The sequence below is a fragment of the Bombus bifarius genome, unplaced genomic scaffold (genome assembly GCF_011952205.1).
Source record: "Bombus bifarius isolate JDL3187 unplaced genomic scaffold, Bbif_JDL3187 scf7180000009125, whole genome shotgun sequence".
NCBI lineage: Eukaryota > Metazoa > Arthropoda > Insecta > Hymenoptera > Apidae > Bombus > Bombus bifarius.
The window spans coordinates 7,093,058-7,107,738 of NW_022884914.1; the positions used below are offsets into that span (position 1 = coordinate 7,093,058).

Sequence of the window (14,681 nt, forward strand, 5' to 3'; positions counted from 1 at the left end):
GTTATTTTACATAAGTTCTTTACTGTCCGGATTATAGTGCAATTTGGTGGTATTGCAACATTTAGAAAACCGATACTATACTCTTATCTTTGGATTTTTTCCAGTGCAGATATCGTACAAAGCTCTAGCATTTCATCGCTAAACTGCGGATTTCTCTGGATAATTTAAACATGCTAAAATCCATAAGATCTACGCGATGTTCAAAAATATTTAATCGTTTACAAAATAACTTGTTGCGAAAACTAGTCAAGTGCTGAAAAATGCTACAACTAAGCTTAAATCACGTTCTCCAAAAATTTCTACGTAAGGCTGCTGACGAATGAGGAGATAGCATTAAAATTTGTTCCGGATTAAACCAAAATCACGCCTGTTGAGCCGTGTAACATAAATGATAGGTACACTTACAGCGAAGCATCGTTGAATCAGCCGCGGCGTTGAATCGAGCCACGCGTACTGTCATTTTCGCGTCACGGACCGTCAAGCATCGTCGACAAGAATATTTCGACGTGATGAACCGTTGCCGCTGTGATGTGCGCCGATTGTCACAGCCAATCGGTAGCGCACAGGATGCCTGCGCGTAAACAGGATACGACGGTATGTGACGGGTGTCGTACGAGCTACGAGTGGCGATTCCACTGAAAATTGAAATGATACGTAGTAACTGCTATCGAAGGTGATGCGTGATTTATTTTTCCTACATTTTTTTGCATTTACGAACGGAACAAAAGCGAGTTAAAATGAATTTGCACGGTGATGGCGAATGCGAATGGACAAAATATTCTACCTCCAACAAATTAACTCGCTACGATGTCAGTAGAAAGTACTATTTTTAGTTTTACGTTATTACGATTTAAAAAGTGGGATTGTTCTCGCAACGTGCAACTTAAGTAAACGCGGACTCCGAGCAACGACACGGGTCGAAGTGCCCGTTGCAAGTTGCCTATGGAAATTAATTACAAAAGAAAGTTTAACAAGGACAGGAGCAAATTGAAGCTTGCCAAGAAAGGTGGCAGTAAAATGAAATGACGGTGATATCGCGAGAGCACGCTGTTCTCGACATAGCTGTGCAGCGTATGCCGTGTATAACCGGATACGTCAAATCGCGTTGATGACTATACCCGTCATTAACTTGACAGAGGTACACTACCGTTCATAAGTCAGTAGGACGTTGTTATATTTAAGTTAGATTATAAAGGAACATTGGAATTATAGAATAAATTTACGTATAATTTTTCTATTATTCTAAGCTTCCAATTAACTTGACATAGTCTTAGGATAATTATCAATTTATCAGTTATATTTCTCTGTCTCTGTTATGAAGGTTTTTCAAATAAAAATAAAAACTTAGTAAAAAGAAATTCAAGAAATGAAATTTTGTTTGCCTATGGAGGATTATTATAAATCTGTTTTAATAAACGTTAGGTTTGTAATTAACAAGTGATATGATGAATTATGAACGGTAGTGTATTCGTTCTTAAACGCGATGAAATCACTAGTCACCGATCCGTCGTCCGACAACCAGGTTTACATCCCATTTCGATCTTGAACAATCATATTTGCATAGTGAGCGACACGTCGGACACTCGTTCGGTTCGATGGACAAGCCGATGACAATGAGGCCACGTTTAAGAGCAGACGCGTTGGGATAGGCTTGACGTGGTCCGCTGAGGATACGGGCGACCCTTTGTCGATGAGTTAATGGATTACAATGAGAAAGGGAATTGGAGAGAGATCCGAAACCTTGTTTTCGTGAGATGAAAATTAATGATCTTTAAACGTCCGCAAAATATTCTCATCCCATTGTACGCAATTTTATATAGATGACTAAACGAGGCAAAATGACTGTGAGGAATACTTATATTTTGGTAATTTGAAAATATTTGGAAAATTATATTTAGTGTTGGAATTATTATAAAAAAGAAATACAACTTTGCTACATCTTTTATACTACATCTACTACAAATTTTAAATACTACATCTGTTTGGAAACTTGGAATTGATAACGATATTTAATTTACGCACATCGTCTCTCGAGGAAAACGATCAAACCATAAAATTCCGCCAATCCCAATTATCTATCATTGGCAATCTCAAGCACTAAAATCATGCAAAATTTATGATTGCAGGCGTTGGTGACCGATCGTATCGTACAGGATCCGACACAGAGGGCGCCGCTACTACCGATAATCCGACAACACCATTCCCAACGCCGCCTCCAACCTTGACGCCGAATCATCGACAGGCATCTCCGTTTCCCCTGGAGAGCACCAACTCTCGCCGGCATCATTACAATGGGAGCATATCATCGGAGAGATCCCGCAATGGCAACGGTACGGAGTTAATTAGAGCCGCGAGCGAGTTACGTTTGCTCGTATACACTTGCAACGAAGATGATACTTACAAATGCCACGAGACGAGTCTCGCTAACGTTATGTTGCGAGTCAACCCGGTCGACTTGATTAATGCAACAGAAACGCTCGCTACGCGATTCGGAATAACATTCACGATATCTCGTCTCTGGCTCTTGCAAATATTAACTTGCTGTTGCATCGATTGTCGGTTAACGTAGTCGGAAAGTTAGAGTAGAATACCAGGATTCTTTCAGAAAAATATGGAGAGTCGGTAGAAGCGTACTTGAATGTCTGAGAAACTTTTAATTTTGGGAGAAACGAAACCGAGTGTTGAAATAAGGAAAATTCGTTTAAACAGTACTCACGTGAAAGTTCTTATTTTTATTATTTGTCTCGATGGTTTTTATTTCGTCTTAGTTTTTAAATTTGAATCTTCTTCGTCAACCTGTACTCTTTTTTCTTTTACAAAGGCACTTGGTTATAAAAGTACTTGAAGAATGAAAAAGTACGATATCAAGTATCCGTCTAAAAATTAACCAGACGTTTAAAAAATATCATTTCTGTTTATCCTTTTCCATTTCATTCCACGACGAATTCCCAGAGTAAATGTACAGTAGCTGAAAAATGTATCCTTATTCTCCGATAGCATATAGCATCTTTAAATTCCATTCGCTTTAACTGTCGCAAGACTCTACGAAAAGATATTCTAATGTACCCAAAGATATTCCAACGATTCTGATACACCGTAGGTGAAACGGTTTATGCGGCGCCATCGAAAAAGACGAGCACCGGTGGCGGGACCTTGGGGCGACGAACGCGACGAGGTCACACGAGTGCTTTGAGTAGCAGCTCCACGGCCAGCGATCGTTCCGAAACTGTCTTCCCAGACGAGCATTCTCGCATGCATCTCACCAATGGTAAGTTCACTTTCACATCATCTCAGCACCACCATTTCTCGCGCCATTCTCATTGCCTGTCATTGCATCATGCATTATTCGTTGTATTATTTGCCCATTGCATGTAGTCATTCCATTTGCCGCCAAATTCTCGTACTTATCCTCGCGCGCGAACTAAAGTAACGCCGTCGGAAGACGTACAGGTTCGTATTTTGAGATTTAAGAAATTATCAAGCCTGCACGATTGCATATTGACAGTGAAAATTCTATAGCAATGACGTATAAGCATTCGATATATATATATAATTATATATTGAAAATGACGAGATTAGAAAATACGTGTAATTACGGAGTGAAAAGAAATTAGAAAATTAGAAAGATTGTACATCGGTGGCAAGAATATTGGAGAATGAGGAACAGTGTACATAGGAATATCGATACCATGATAGATATCACGAACATGGGAATGCAGATCCGAGTATAAAGCTCCACTTCTGGCGAGAGATATAAAGCCACTTCCGGAGAGCAGGAAACACGGTCACGTGGCACTTTGGGGCCGCATTGGTCATTGGTAACTGACTCAATGATATATGTCAGAAGGAGAAAATAAATTAGCTAAGCATTTACACTGACTCACTCTTACTCGATGAAAATAAGATAGCGCTTGCGCGATCACAACCAATTATCAATGCAGTCTCAAAATACAACGTTCCCCGCTCCTCGGAAACGACTTCACCTCGCTCAGGTATTACTCATAACATATATTGGATCGCTCGGAAAGTTCGTTCCAATTTTTAAGGAATTTGGTCGATGTAAAAAGGCATATTAAACAGTTTTTTGGCGAAAAACCTGAGAGGTTCTGAAAGGATGGGATATTCAATTTGCGAGAAAGATGGAGAAAGATCGTGGAACAAAATAGCACTTATATAATATATATTATATCAATAAATGTACATCGAATCGAAATATAAATCGAAACTAGCTTTCCGAACGATCCAATACTGAGAATTTTGATACGTCAACTGATGACAGAAAATTAACTACTGAGAGTATCCATATGATCGTCAATGTTTAAATGCACACGTTGTAAAAAACGAGCGTTTTTATATTTGTTTTAATGTCTTTATATTGATCGGTATAATAGGAGCGGGGTATCATTTGAGAAATCAAAAAAATGTACACGATGGAATTTTCTTGTAGAAAAAGTAAAAGTAAAATACATAGGTATGCAGTAACATATATTCTGGAATTCTTTGGAACAGAATAACTTTTTAAAATTGGATCAGACTGGTTTTTTTAGGAGTTAAAAGAATTAATTTGTTAGGTGGAGCGTAAAAATTTTTTCAAAAATATTGCAATTGGTTGGAATTGCGGAGAAAAAAGTAAAGGTCATTTTTTATAACCTTTTTTCATCTGAGCCTGTAATAAAAATTTAAACAACAGATTTTGAAGATTTATGACATGCTGAAAATTTCATGAAAATCGGTTGATGCAAAAACAAACGGCAGACATTGAAAGATGTAGATTTATTACAGTTATAGGTCGAATGTTGTGAGAAACTGCGATTTTCAACCTTTTTTTTTACCCCTTTGTAGCTCACAGTAACGTTAAGCGATCTCGATGAAATTTTCATTTTAAATTTTCATTCCACGTATGAGGTTAGTAGACATTACTCGTCACGTATCTTACGACGAAGTAAATGCAATGGAACACGAAAGAGATCAGGTGTCAACAACACGGAAATTCGAAATTTTATACAAGGAATGCCGATTTCAAAAATCGGGACGAATACATCGGAACGAAACGCATCGAAAGCAAAGAGGTTAGGAAATGCTTACAATCGAATATCAAAAGTAACAAGGTTAGAAAATCCGCGCGCATTTCGAAACATTGGCTAGTTGCGCGCGAATAAATTCATTGATTGCCGCGAGCGCAACCGGTCCCGGAAATCGCAACGTAAAATCTCCCGCGAAGCGATAAGTTAACGATCCGTGCCTCAAATACGATTACCAGACTAACAGGATTACCGGCTGGTATCGAGCCCCTGGCCTGAGTTAAATCGGGTTTCGTGTAAACGTGTTTCTCGTTAAAAGCTTAATATTAATAGTCACCCTGTTCAACCGGAAGGATCTGAGATTTTTATCGGTGCATTGTTGTAATTCGATACAAACCCCGTGTCTTTCTTCCATACCGAACAGAGTGACACAAATGACATGTAAATTGTGATCTGTTGTGAGTGACTTCATTTTTTAGATTTCTGGTGCTAAGCCAAGCTAAGTCGATCATAGATATTTTTAGTAAGTCGTGCCATGTACTCCTTTTATACTTATTTTTTCTATTCTCTGCATCGTATTATTATATTCTGTACCTACTCAAAACACGATACGCGATGTTAAAATTCTCCGTAGGAGCAAAGATTGGGAAAACGAGAAATAATATAATGTTTAACAAGGTTGAGTTCATTAAAGAAAAAAAAAGAAAAAAAAAATGTCTTATACGTATTAAACTTTTACGTCCTTCTGTAATTTCATTCATAAGTTTCATGTATAATTGCAAGATTCCAAAATGTTTGCTTCAAAAGTCTAACAAAAGTTTCCAAAAACTTAACCCAGGTATCTCAAGCAGATAAGAAAAGTCTTTGTTCTTTCGAAAGGTTAGAAACGAGAGATCGCGATAAACCAGGCGCCAAAGAATCTCCCGCGAGGATCCAATTCCGTCTCGATCTTTACCGCGGGCCGCGCGGGACAATTACACTCGAATTTCTGGTTTGCTCGGCGCACAGTTCCTGGCGTGGTAATTGCGATGCTTCGCGAAACGGCCGTAGGCAAGGGACTGAGCGGAGGATCTTGAGGCAAAGGCAAATGTTTCAGACGATGCGCCACCGTTACGCTGGCTAACAGCGTCGTAATCGACAAACTGCCTTATGGGTCGGCTCATTAAATAACCAAGGGACTCTCGGTTTTGAGAGATAAGTTCATTGTTGTCGGATCCTGCGGTGTCGTGGCTCGTCAATGTAACCGGTTACGAAGTTTCCATAAGGGCGACAATGTCCGCCTTACACATTTTCCTTTCGTAGTGTCAACGAGAAAACGACTGGTCCAAGCAAGCAGTCTCAAAGAAGGTTGCATGGAAATTTAAATTTCATTTGTTCGTTAAGTGAAGTTTTGTTTTATTGCTCAATACTGATCCGATTTGCACTCGTTTCCGTGAACGAACGAGCCACTCAGAATTTTAAAAAATGTCGGATTGGATATTCTAACCAAAGAAAGCAGAATTGTTGCGTAGCGAAATAAGGAAGAAAGAATTTTTTTAATGCATTCGAAGGTAGCATTTTTTGGTGATTGCATGCATGTTTCATTATCTCGAATAATTCGATTTTCCGAATCACCTCGGTTCCAATTGGTTCGGATAGTTACCTGTTTACTATATAATTATTTAAAAAATTTGAACAACACCCAGTACCAAAAGGAAGATTTTCGCTCTTCGAGAAGCGAAACACGAAACGATGGCGAAGAGGGCAGGGGAAGGCGAGGAGCCTGGAAGAGTAACCGAGTTAGCAGTTGCGAGTAGCGAGGCCGGACTAGTTAGAACGTAGGTCAGCGTTAGAAGTTAGCTGAGCGGCTATATTGTTTTGGAATGCCGTGGGTATTTAGGCCTGGGCTGGTCGCGGGTACGTCGTTCAGCAGGTTCCTCGGTGTGCCGCGTAACGCAGTTTTAGCGTTACCACGGAGATGAGAAAGTAGCTTTGCGGCTTCTCGAGTTCCCTGCCCTCTCAGCCACCGTAGCCGTGGCTCCGTCGGCGAGTTCTCGATGTCGTCGTGGCGAGGCTGGCTGCCAAACTTTTAAACGAAATTTCGTCGGATCTCGTTTGGCCGGGGTGTTTCGTTGACGCCGGAGCCCCGGCTACCAATTAGTCGTCTGCCGATATCGCGAAACAACGACGATGTCGAACCGTGTTGGGGTGTTAGGAAAGCCGAGAGGCAAGGCAGAGGATAGGAACAGCCGGGCAAAGATCGAGCACGCCGCGCTGGTTACGGGTCGTTTCGTCCGGGAATTTGCTGCTTCGCCAGCCATTGCCTCTGCTTGCCGAAGTGTGATCGCATTACGCGTAGATTCCGTGGAAATTAGCGGCGCGGATTAAGACCCTGCTTCCCTTCGTTCGACGCCTATGTAGAGCTTCTTAGGTCGCGTACATAAGGTTAGGTAGGTACATAGGTGGCGCAACGCTGCGAAGACAGATACTCGGCTCCGAGTCTTTGCCCTCCGGGCGCACTGAGGCGCCCGTTAAAGCGGATCGCTAGATCAAACTTCTCGACGTTGACGTATCAGTGACACGTGAACGACGACGGCATAGATGTGGGTATCTGTTGGTGCGTGTGTCGCCTCCGGTTACTCCGCCGATCCCATGTCCTGCTCCTGAGGATTGGTTAAATTTATTTTCGGACCGTGAAATGAGAAATTGTAAAATCAATCTAACGTTTGAGGGAGAAAAGATGGATGTCCAGGATGTTCGACGTAAGGAGGAGAGTTTGATTAGGATCAGTGGATTTTATAAAAGCGTAGAAATTTCTCGCTAATTGATGTAGATACATATGCTTGGATCAATTTTACGCTTATAATCATCGCCAGAATATAATAGGACTTGGTTAAAAAATTTTAATAAACAATTCGAGAGAGAAACTCGATATAATAAACGTCAAAATATTTATATGTCCCTTGAAATTTGCAAATCGTCAGGAAGCAAGAGTTTCATGGCTATATACTCGCATTTAATACGTGTCTGGAGTAGGTTTATGTGGACGTGGGATCGTAATTGTGCCGAGTCCCTAGTGACCAGCAATTTAGTAACATGGTTTTCGACTGGCCTATATTAGACTACGCTGATCTAATGTAATATCAATCGTCTTTCTGACGGTGGCGAGCACGGGGTTAACGCGGGCAAGCACTGACCGTTGGGAACCATTTGCTAATAGATGCCACGAGATCCTCCATTAGACCGCAGGGACATTCCGACAGGCAATATAGCGTCGAAGATTGTCGAATTACGGATCTCAAGATGACGTTTACTCTGTATAAAATATTCTAGAATTAAGACTATTTTAATACTAAAATATCCTGGTACTTCGAATGAAATTTAATTTTGTATGAAAACATGTTCGGAGTTTGCCGTTTCCCACGTTAGTTGTTGAGGTTAGAATAGGCACAAGAGAGAAGAGATTAAAATCCCTAGCATTATGCTATATATATAATTTTCTTTGTGGAAAAAATACGATAAAATTCATCGTGTAAAAGCAAATGTATTTTAGCTGTTTTTTATTAGAAGCGGAAGAACTTTGTTACAAATTATAATTTTCATGTAACTTCCAATTACGTAATTTTCTAAATAAATTAGTTTTATCCGCAATTAATTAAATTCGTTATAACGTTTAAAATATCAAAAAAAAAAAAAATCTTTTTCTCCGTAGCAATTCCATCTGTGACTAAAAGGATATATGTAATTCAAAATCTAGTTCCGAATCGCAATCACTATTTTCAACATCCAATATAAAAGTTTATACTTCGAATGTCAAATCCATCACAACCGTCTATTACACACAGTGTATACATTTCAAAAAGCATCTCGTTTGGCGGCATTGCCGAGCGTTCCGCACAAAAATTCCCTATTACCGTTCCAATTACCATCGAAATAAAAAGACGGAAGGCAATTAAGGCGGTGAATCAAAGAACACGTGTGCCCAGCGTCGCGCCGGTGGGGCCCGGATTGCAGAATTTAATTTCCTGAAACGAAGCCGCGAGCCAACAAATATGATATCGATTGGTGCGATTGCCCTAGAAAATTTAACTGCGCCGATCGTGTGTCCATTCGGTTCGTGTACCAATGTAAATCCCGGCCCCGGCCGATATTAGCTTATTCGAGCGGGGGAAAAAATGTTGTCGAACCGGACGATTAATTACCGATCTGTCGGATTATTTAAATTGCAAATAATGCGGCCAACAAAGCCGCATCTTTGAACGGACCCAGGCACATCTGATCCATTCGGTCGGCAGTTTAATGTGAAATACGATCGGCCGGGAAATCGTATAAATTACAGGGAAACGAAAAAGCGAACACAAGAGGAAAAGGTGCCACACGCAGTGCTATCGATCGTGAATGGAATAAAACATTTGTCTTTTATTTCCAGTTTTATCTTTTTTTTTCAAATCTTTCATCCATCTTCTTCTATCTTTTTTTTTCTTTTTTCTTCTTTTTGTTCAAATGGTAGGACCTGGTCTAGAAGGCATGAGACAAGCTGGATTGTGGCCAGGTTTCTCGAAATAGGAATAATTTTAAGCACCACTTGAAAACTATGCCAATAGTCCGTGTTCACCATTATCGTTACCGTTGTACTTCTTCCGCTTCGTTCCAGACCGAAAATGTACGGGCATGCGGTAACCTAATATCGAGCTTAATCGTGATACGTTTCGGCAAAACCAAATAGAGAATCTCCGTAGTTCTCGTTTATGGAAACTTTAACAGGCTGAACCTTATCGGATGTTACCATCGGCGAACGGGATTCTTAATGAGCCATTGTTTCGGTAGCTCGAATAAAAGTGATAAGCGATTATCGCTGCTGAAGATAAATAGAGTTGAATGTGTGTACTTAGACTTTACAATTTCGACTGTAATTCGTTGGCTGTTTAACTTTCTACGATGAAGATTTGATTTGTTTATGGAAGAAAAAGATTGTAATTTAGCGTAATTTAGTATAATTCAAACTCAAAATTATTCCAGATGTTTGTCATAATATCGTAAATTATGAATGTTATATTTATGAAAAAATTTCATAGGAAAATGTTTTACTCATGTGTGAATTCTTATGAATTATTTGGGGACGTGATTCTCTTTGATTCGAGCAACACACTTTTTATGCAAATAAACTTTATAACCCAGTTTTTCGTGTTAAAGCAAACAAATTTCGTACCTCGGTTTTTTTACGAATTTACTTTTAATTTAAACTACATTTGAAAGTTTGCTTTTTCAAAGTAACTAGGTTTACTCTACTTTTTATGTTTCGTATAAAATCACAAGTATTACGAATAAAATTCCGAATTTCTAGACATCAATATCTGAAACATCGGTATTCGTTGCTCTGAGTTCGGATTAGATACACATTCTTTTATCCATCCCCAATTTCCTTCAATGGAAAACAAAATTTACTAAAAATTTAGATGTAACAACAATCTTCAAAAATTCATTATCGACGTCAATCTAAAATCTTCTCTCATTAGATTTTATGCCGAATAATATTATCATAATTCGAATCGAGTCACAAATAAATTTCCGCCAAGCAAGATGAATCCTTGAGCAGTGTTGCAGTGGTCAACGAACGTCGCGACCGCAGCGACTGCCAGGAAATAATTCGTATTTACATGAATACGCCAGCTACGTCGGACGTGACGAAGGCATTAGAGCATCAAATCGAGTTAGCAGCGCGAATCGCTAACCGCATCAAGTCACTGTCGGCCACCTTGTACACCCTTGCCGGCGTCTGACTAACTCTATCCACGGTCCAGGGATAACCTGGTTCGCCCCTTTGTCCGCGGTCGCCATCACGATCCGCGATTGGTTAGCTGCGATTGACTAAACTTCCACTTCGTCAATGTCCTATCGGTCCTCGCGTAGGATTAAACGTGTGAATAAATAAGCGTCCTGTAGATAGCCAAGTTCGTCTATCGATAGTATACAAATTTATAAATTTATAAACTTATAAATTGCAACAGTTGTTAATCGAAAAAGAAAACGAGAGAAATTCGATTGGCTGAAGATTTGGTTCCAAGTTTTGTGACTGAAAATGATAATGAGAAACAGTTGAGTACGTGGAAATATGCAATGTAGAATATCATTACTTTTCTTCAAAGAATTTTATATCAATGTCGTTCTACCGTAGTAATACAATTGCGTATATCATCGGATTTTATCATTGTATTCATCTGACGTAAAGGTTTATCCGAAGATTGTTCCGAGTTAACATTTTTTTATTGATGTTCTATTAAAAATGTTTAATTGTTCAATGGGGCACTTTTTATTTCAAAGTATCTTCTATCTGTCGGTTATATTCAAAATGCCCTAACTGTCAATTTTCATTCAATTTTTACAATTGTAAAAAATTCAAGCGCTCCGGTCATCAATGACCACCGTAGCGTCCGTGACTGGTCATATAAGACCAACGTGGCAGTCAAAGTGTAACGGTCAATTGTAAAGCTATGCCGAAAAGAAGATATTTTTGTTAGAATCTGCGAAGCACTCAAAATTCTACCGTGATTGAGCGTTTATATTTGAGACGCAATAAAAAGTGATTTAGTTGAATATTTTACGTGTATACACTCGCTATATGTTGAACGACGTTAAATCAAGTTATTAATTTTCCTGTTGGCGAAACGATATTTGGAGTCCATCAGAAACCACAATGCTCCTGAAGTTACACGATTTTCCGTATTCACGTAGCGGGCATGGTTCGGTGCGCGCATTCAACGAAGATAATTCTGGCGATCGCGAAAGAAAATTGATTTCGATTTGATGTACGCTTCGATATAAACGGTAATCCATCACAGATCACAATGCGATTTGAACCGCAGTCAATGACGTCGCACGGACCGTCATCGTGGCAACAATCGATTTTAACTCGATGCGGGCAACGCGTTGCCTGCAGCTAGCATTATGCCGTCGTATCCATGTAGAACGATTTCGCGTAGGAACGAAATAAAAACGATCGACTGACAAACGATTATAATCTACGATAGAAACACCGTCGTTGACAACCCTGACAATCCGTCGATACTGTTATTGTTGATAACACGCTACAATAACCTCCGGCGCATGCATCGTTAACCGCAAGTATAATAATAGATCTTGTAAATTGCGAATTGTTATAAAAATGGTAGAAAAATAAGGCCGTAGCGTGTAACGTGTCGAGTTTGCAATTTAATTATTTAATGGAGAAGCCGTAAATAAAAGCGACGTGACACGCTATTAGCTTTAAAAAAAGAAAGAAGGGTTTTTGTAATTTCTGTCGATTCACGAATTATTTTTACTAGAAACTCGATATGGAAATAATATATTGACTAAATTACTTTCGCTGAAACGAGCCAAACGTCATTTTTGTATGGAGTTGAACACTTCTATCGGGTCTCGAGGCGTCTTATCTCCCCTTAGATCGTCTCAAATTTCTGCTTCGGCTATCGACATGTATGTACTTTTACGCTCGATTAATTTACAACCTCGTCATATTTTTTCTACCACATATATAGTAAAGTATAGTAGAAAAAACGTGAACCTTTTTCAAGAAGAATGACGATAAAAACGAAAGAAAATGATACGCTGCTATTCGTTTGCATCGTCGTCAATAAATGCAGGAGAATAACTCATCGGCGAGTCGCGAGATGCCGTGGCGGACATTTTTCTCGTCAACGTGGGCTATCGACTTTGTAATTGAGCGTTACAGGTGTTCCCAACACTCGAACAATGCCGGCAGATTGTTCAATAACTGCAACGAATGTACGTTTCGACGGTAAAGTCGTCCAAGATACGGGAGCGACGCGGCTGCCACTGACAGGAACGCATTGCGCGTTTCACGGTTCGCTTTAATTAAGCAATTATCACCGCTTATTACGGAAAATATCGACTAACACTCCGGTGCACCGAAGAGAAACGGTCTTCGTTTGTAATTCGCGCTATTGATCGACGCACCTGGTTAATTCTAACGTAATCATACACAACAGGATAATCCTTGTGTCCATATTCGTGTATACATGTGTTACATTATGTATTATCTGTAAATGTGATGGATCTATTCTTGTCAGTTTCTAGAATTCATAATTCAAGTACATATTAATGGATCATTGAAAAAAATTAAAATGTTGCATTTCTCTTAATTTCTTATAAATACGAGGCTGATTAGAACGTTGGATCTGTTGTCTGTGTCTAGTATCGAATTCAATTGTTGTGGCACGTTTATTAGAATAATTATTGTAGATGAAAATCGATACTAATTATAAGAGATATTAAACATATTGAATTGAATCGCAATTCGATCCTGAATTTATTAGAGAAACGATAGAAGCAATACGGACATGGTTCGTCGGAAATATCAGAGTACACGTGAATTCTCAAGCAGAGAGAATATCGTTATAAGTTACTAAATAAATAACTATGAAACAAAATTGAATAAAAGCTTGCGTAAACACGATAAAAGGGCAAAATGTACCTCTCAAGTGAACCAAGTAAATAGAAATAACAATTCAAGATCGCTAGCAGGTAGAAAAGACCTAATCTTTATTCCTTCGTATCAATAGTATCAATCTAGCTTATTGCAGATCAACGACTCGCATGACGATTCGTTATCGCCTATCACGCTGTGTGAAAAGTGTTACAATTCGATTTCAATCATTGTGATTCGGAGTTGGACCTACCAATAAAAGCAACAAAAAGTATGAAATGACAAAAAAAAAAGGCGAGGTTCGCGTTAACGAGCGAAGTTCTCAGCGCTGTCAACGTGGAAAGAGAGCTTGAACGGTTTAATTATTACCAGCGACTGATTTTTCGTAATTCAGGTCGCACGTACACGCGCGATTTCGTTACATCGTCGTTATCGTTCAGCGTGACGGCGCAACGTCGTGTCATTCGGCATTATTCGTTTATTTCTTCTCTGGCCTTTTATTTTTTTGTTTTCTTCTCTCTCATTCAAGCGGTCGTTCACACATCGCTCGACTTTTGTTCGCTCACCAAGCCGGCTTGCATCACGTAACAGCACGTTCCAATTCTCGCGTGCACACGCCTAACCTTGCCGCACTAACGCACTTTTCTCTTCTGCACATTCCTTCACACGCGCAGCACTGTCCAGGCCTATTTACTTCACAGGTACGTAACATTGTATGTGCGTTGCACTCGTTGCACGTAGTTCGTCGTTTTGTGCTTTGAGACAGTGTACTTGGATTAAGTACACCGGTGAATTTTGAAAGATACTTATGATTATGATGAGCTTTGAAATATTTTCGATCGCTTGGGACACGATTCCACGCTTAATAATTCTGATGAATTTTGAATTCTCAATAAAACTTCACTTGTGATCTGATAAATGTTAACTCTTGGATGAAACTGAAGTTTCTCATGAGTATTTTGAGTACTTAAAAGTTGATATGTTCCGCATTCTGAATCTTGATAGATCTCGAGCTATTAAAATTTTTCTTCGACAACTTGAAAATCTCGGAAATCTTACGCAAAACTCATTATTTTAGCACCGAGTAATTTTAATTCGCATTGTATTAGAATACCTTAATATTCTTCAAGATTTCATCAATGAGAGTTGACCGTGTCTCGTAGTGTAATCCGTTCGCCAAGCTCGATGATTAATAAAATGTCAACACATGTATAAAGCCAGCCTCGTGGAGAAAAAAT

General features: G+C 39.4%; 1 protein-coding gene across 5 annotated transcripts in view; it reads left to right on the forward strand.

Annotated features, from left to right (window-relative positions):
- LOC117213690 (teneurin-a) overlaps window positions 1–14,681 on the forward strand; it is a 702,857-nt gene that overhangs the window by 297,176 nt on the left and 391,000 nt on the right. For 4 of the 5 annotated variants that reach the window (XM_033459237.1, XM_033459239.1, XM_033459241.1 and 1 more), the window contains exons 5-7: window positions 2,127–2,330; window positions 3,101–3,268; window positions 14,118–14,144. In XM_033459237.1, the coding sequence (XP_033315128.1) occupies window positions 2,127–2,330; window positions 3,101–3,268; window positions 14,118–14,144 (399 nt within the window). The remainder of the gene's footprint in view (window positions 1–2,126; window positions 2,331–3,100; window positions 3,269–14,117; window positions 14,145–14,681) is intronic. The other variant, XM_033459242.1, reaches the window with a different exon arrangement.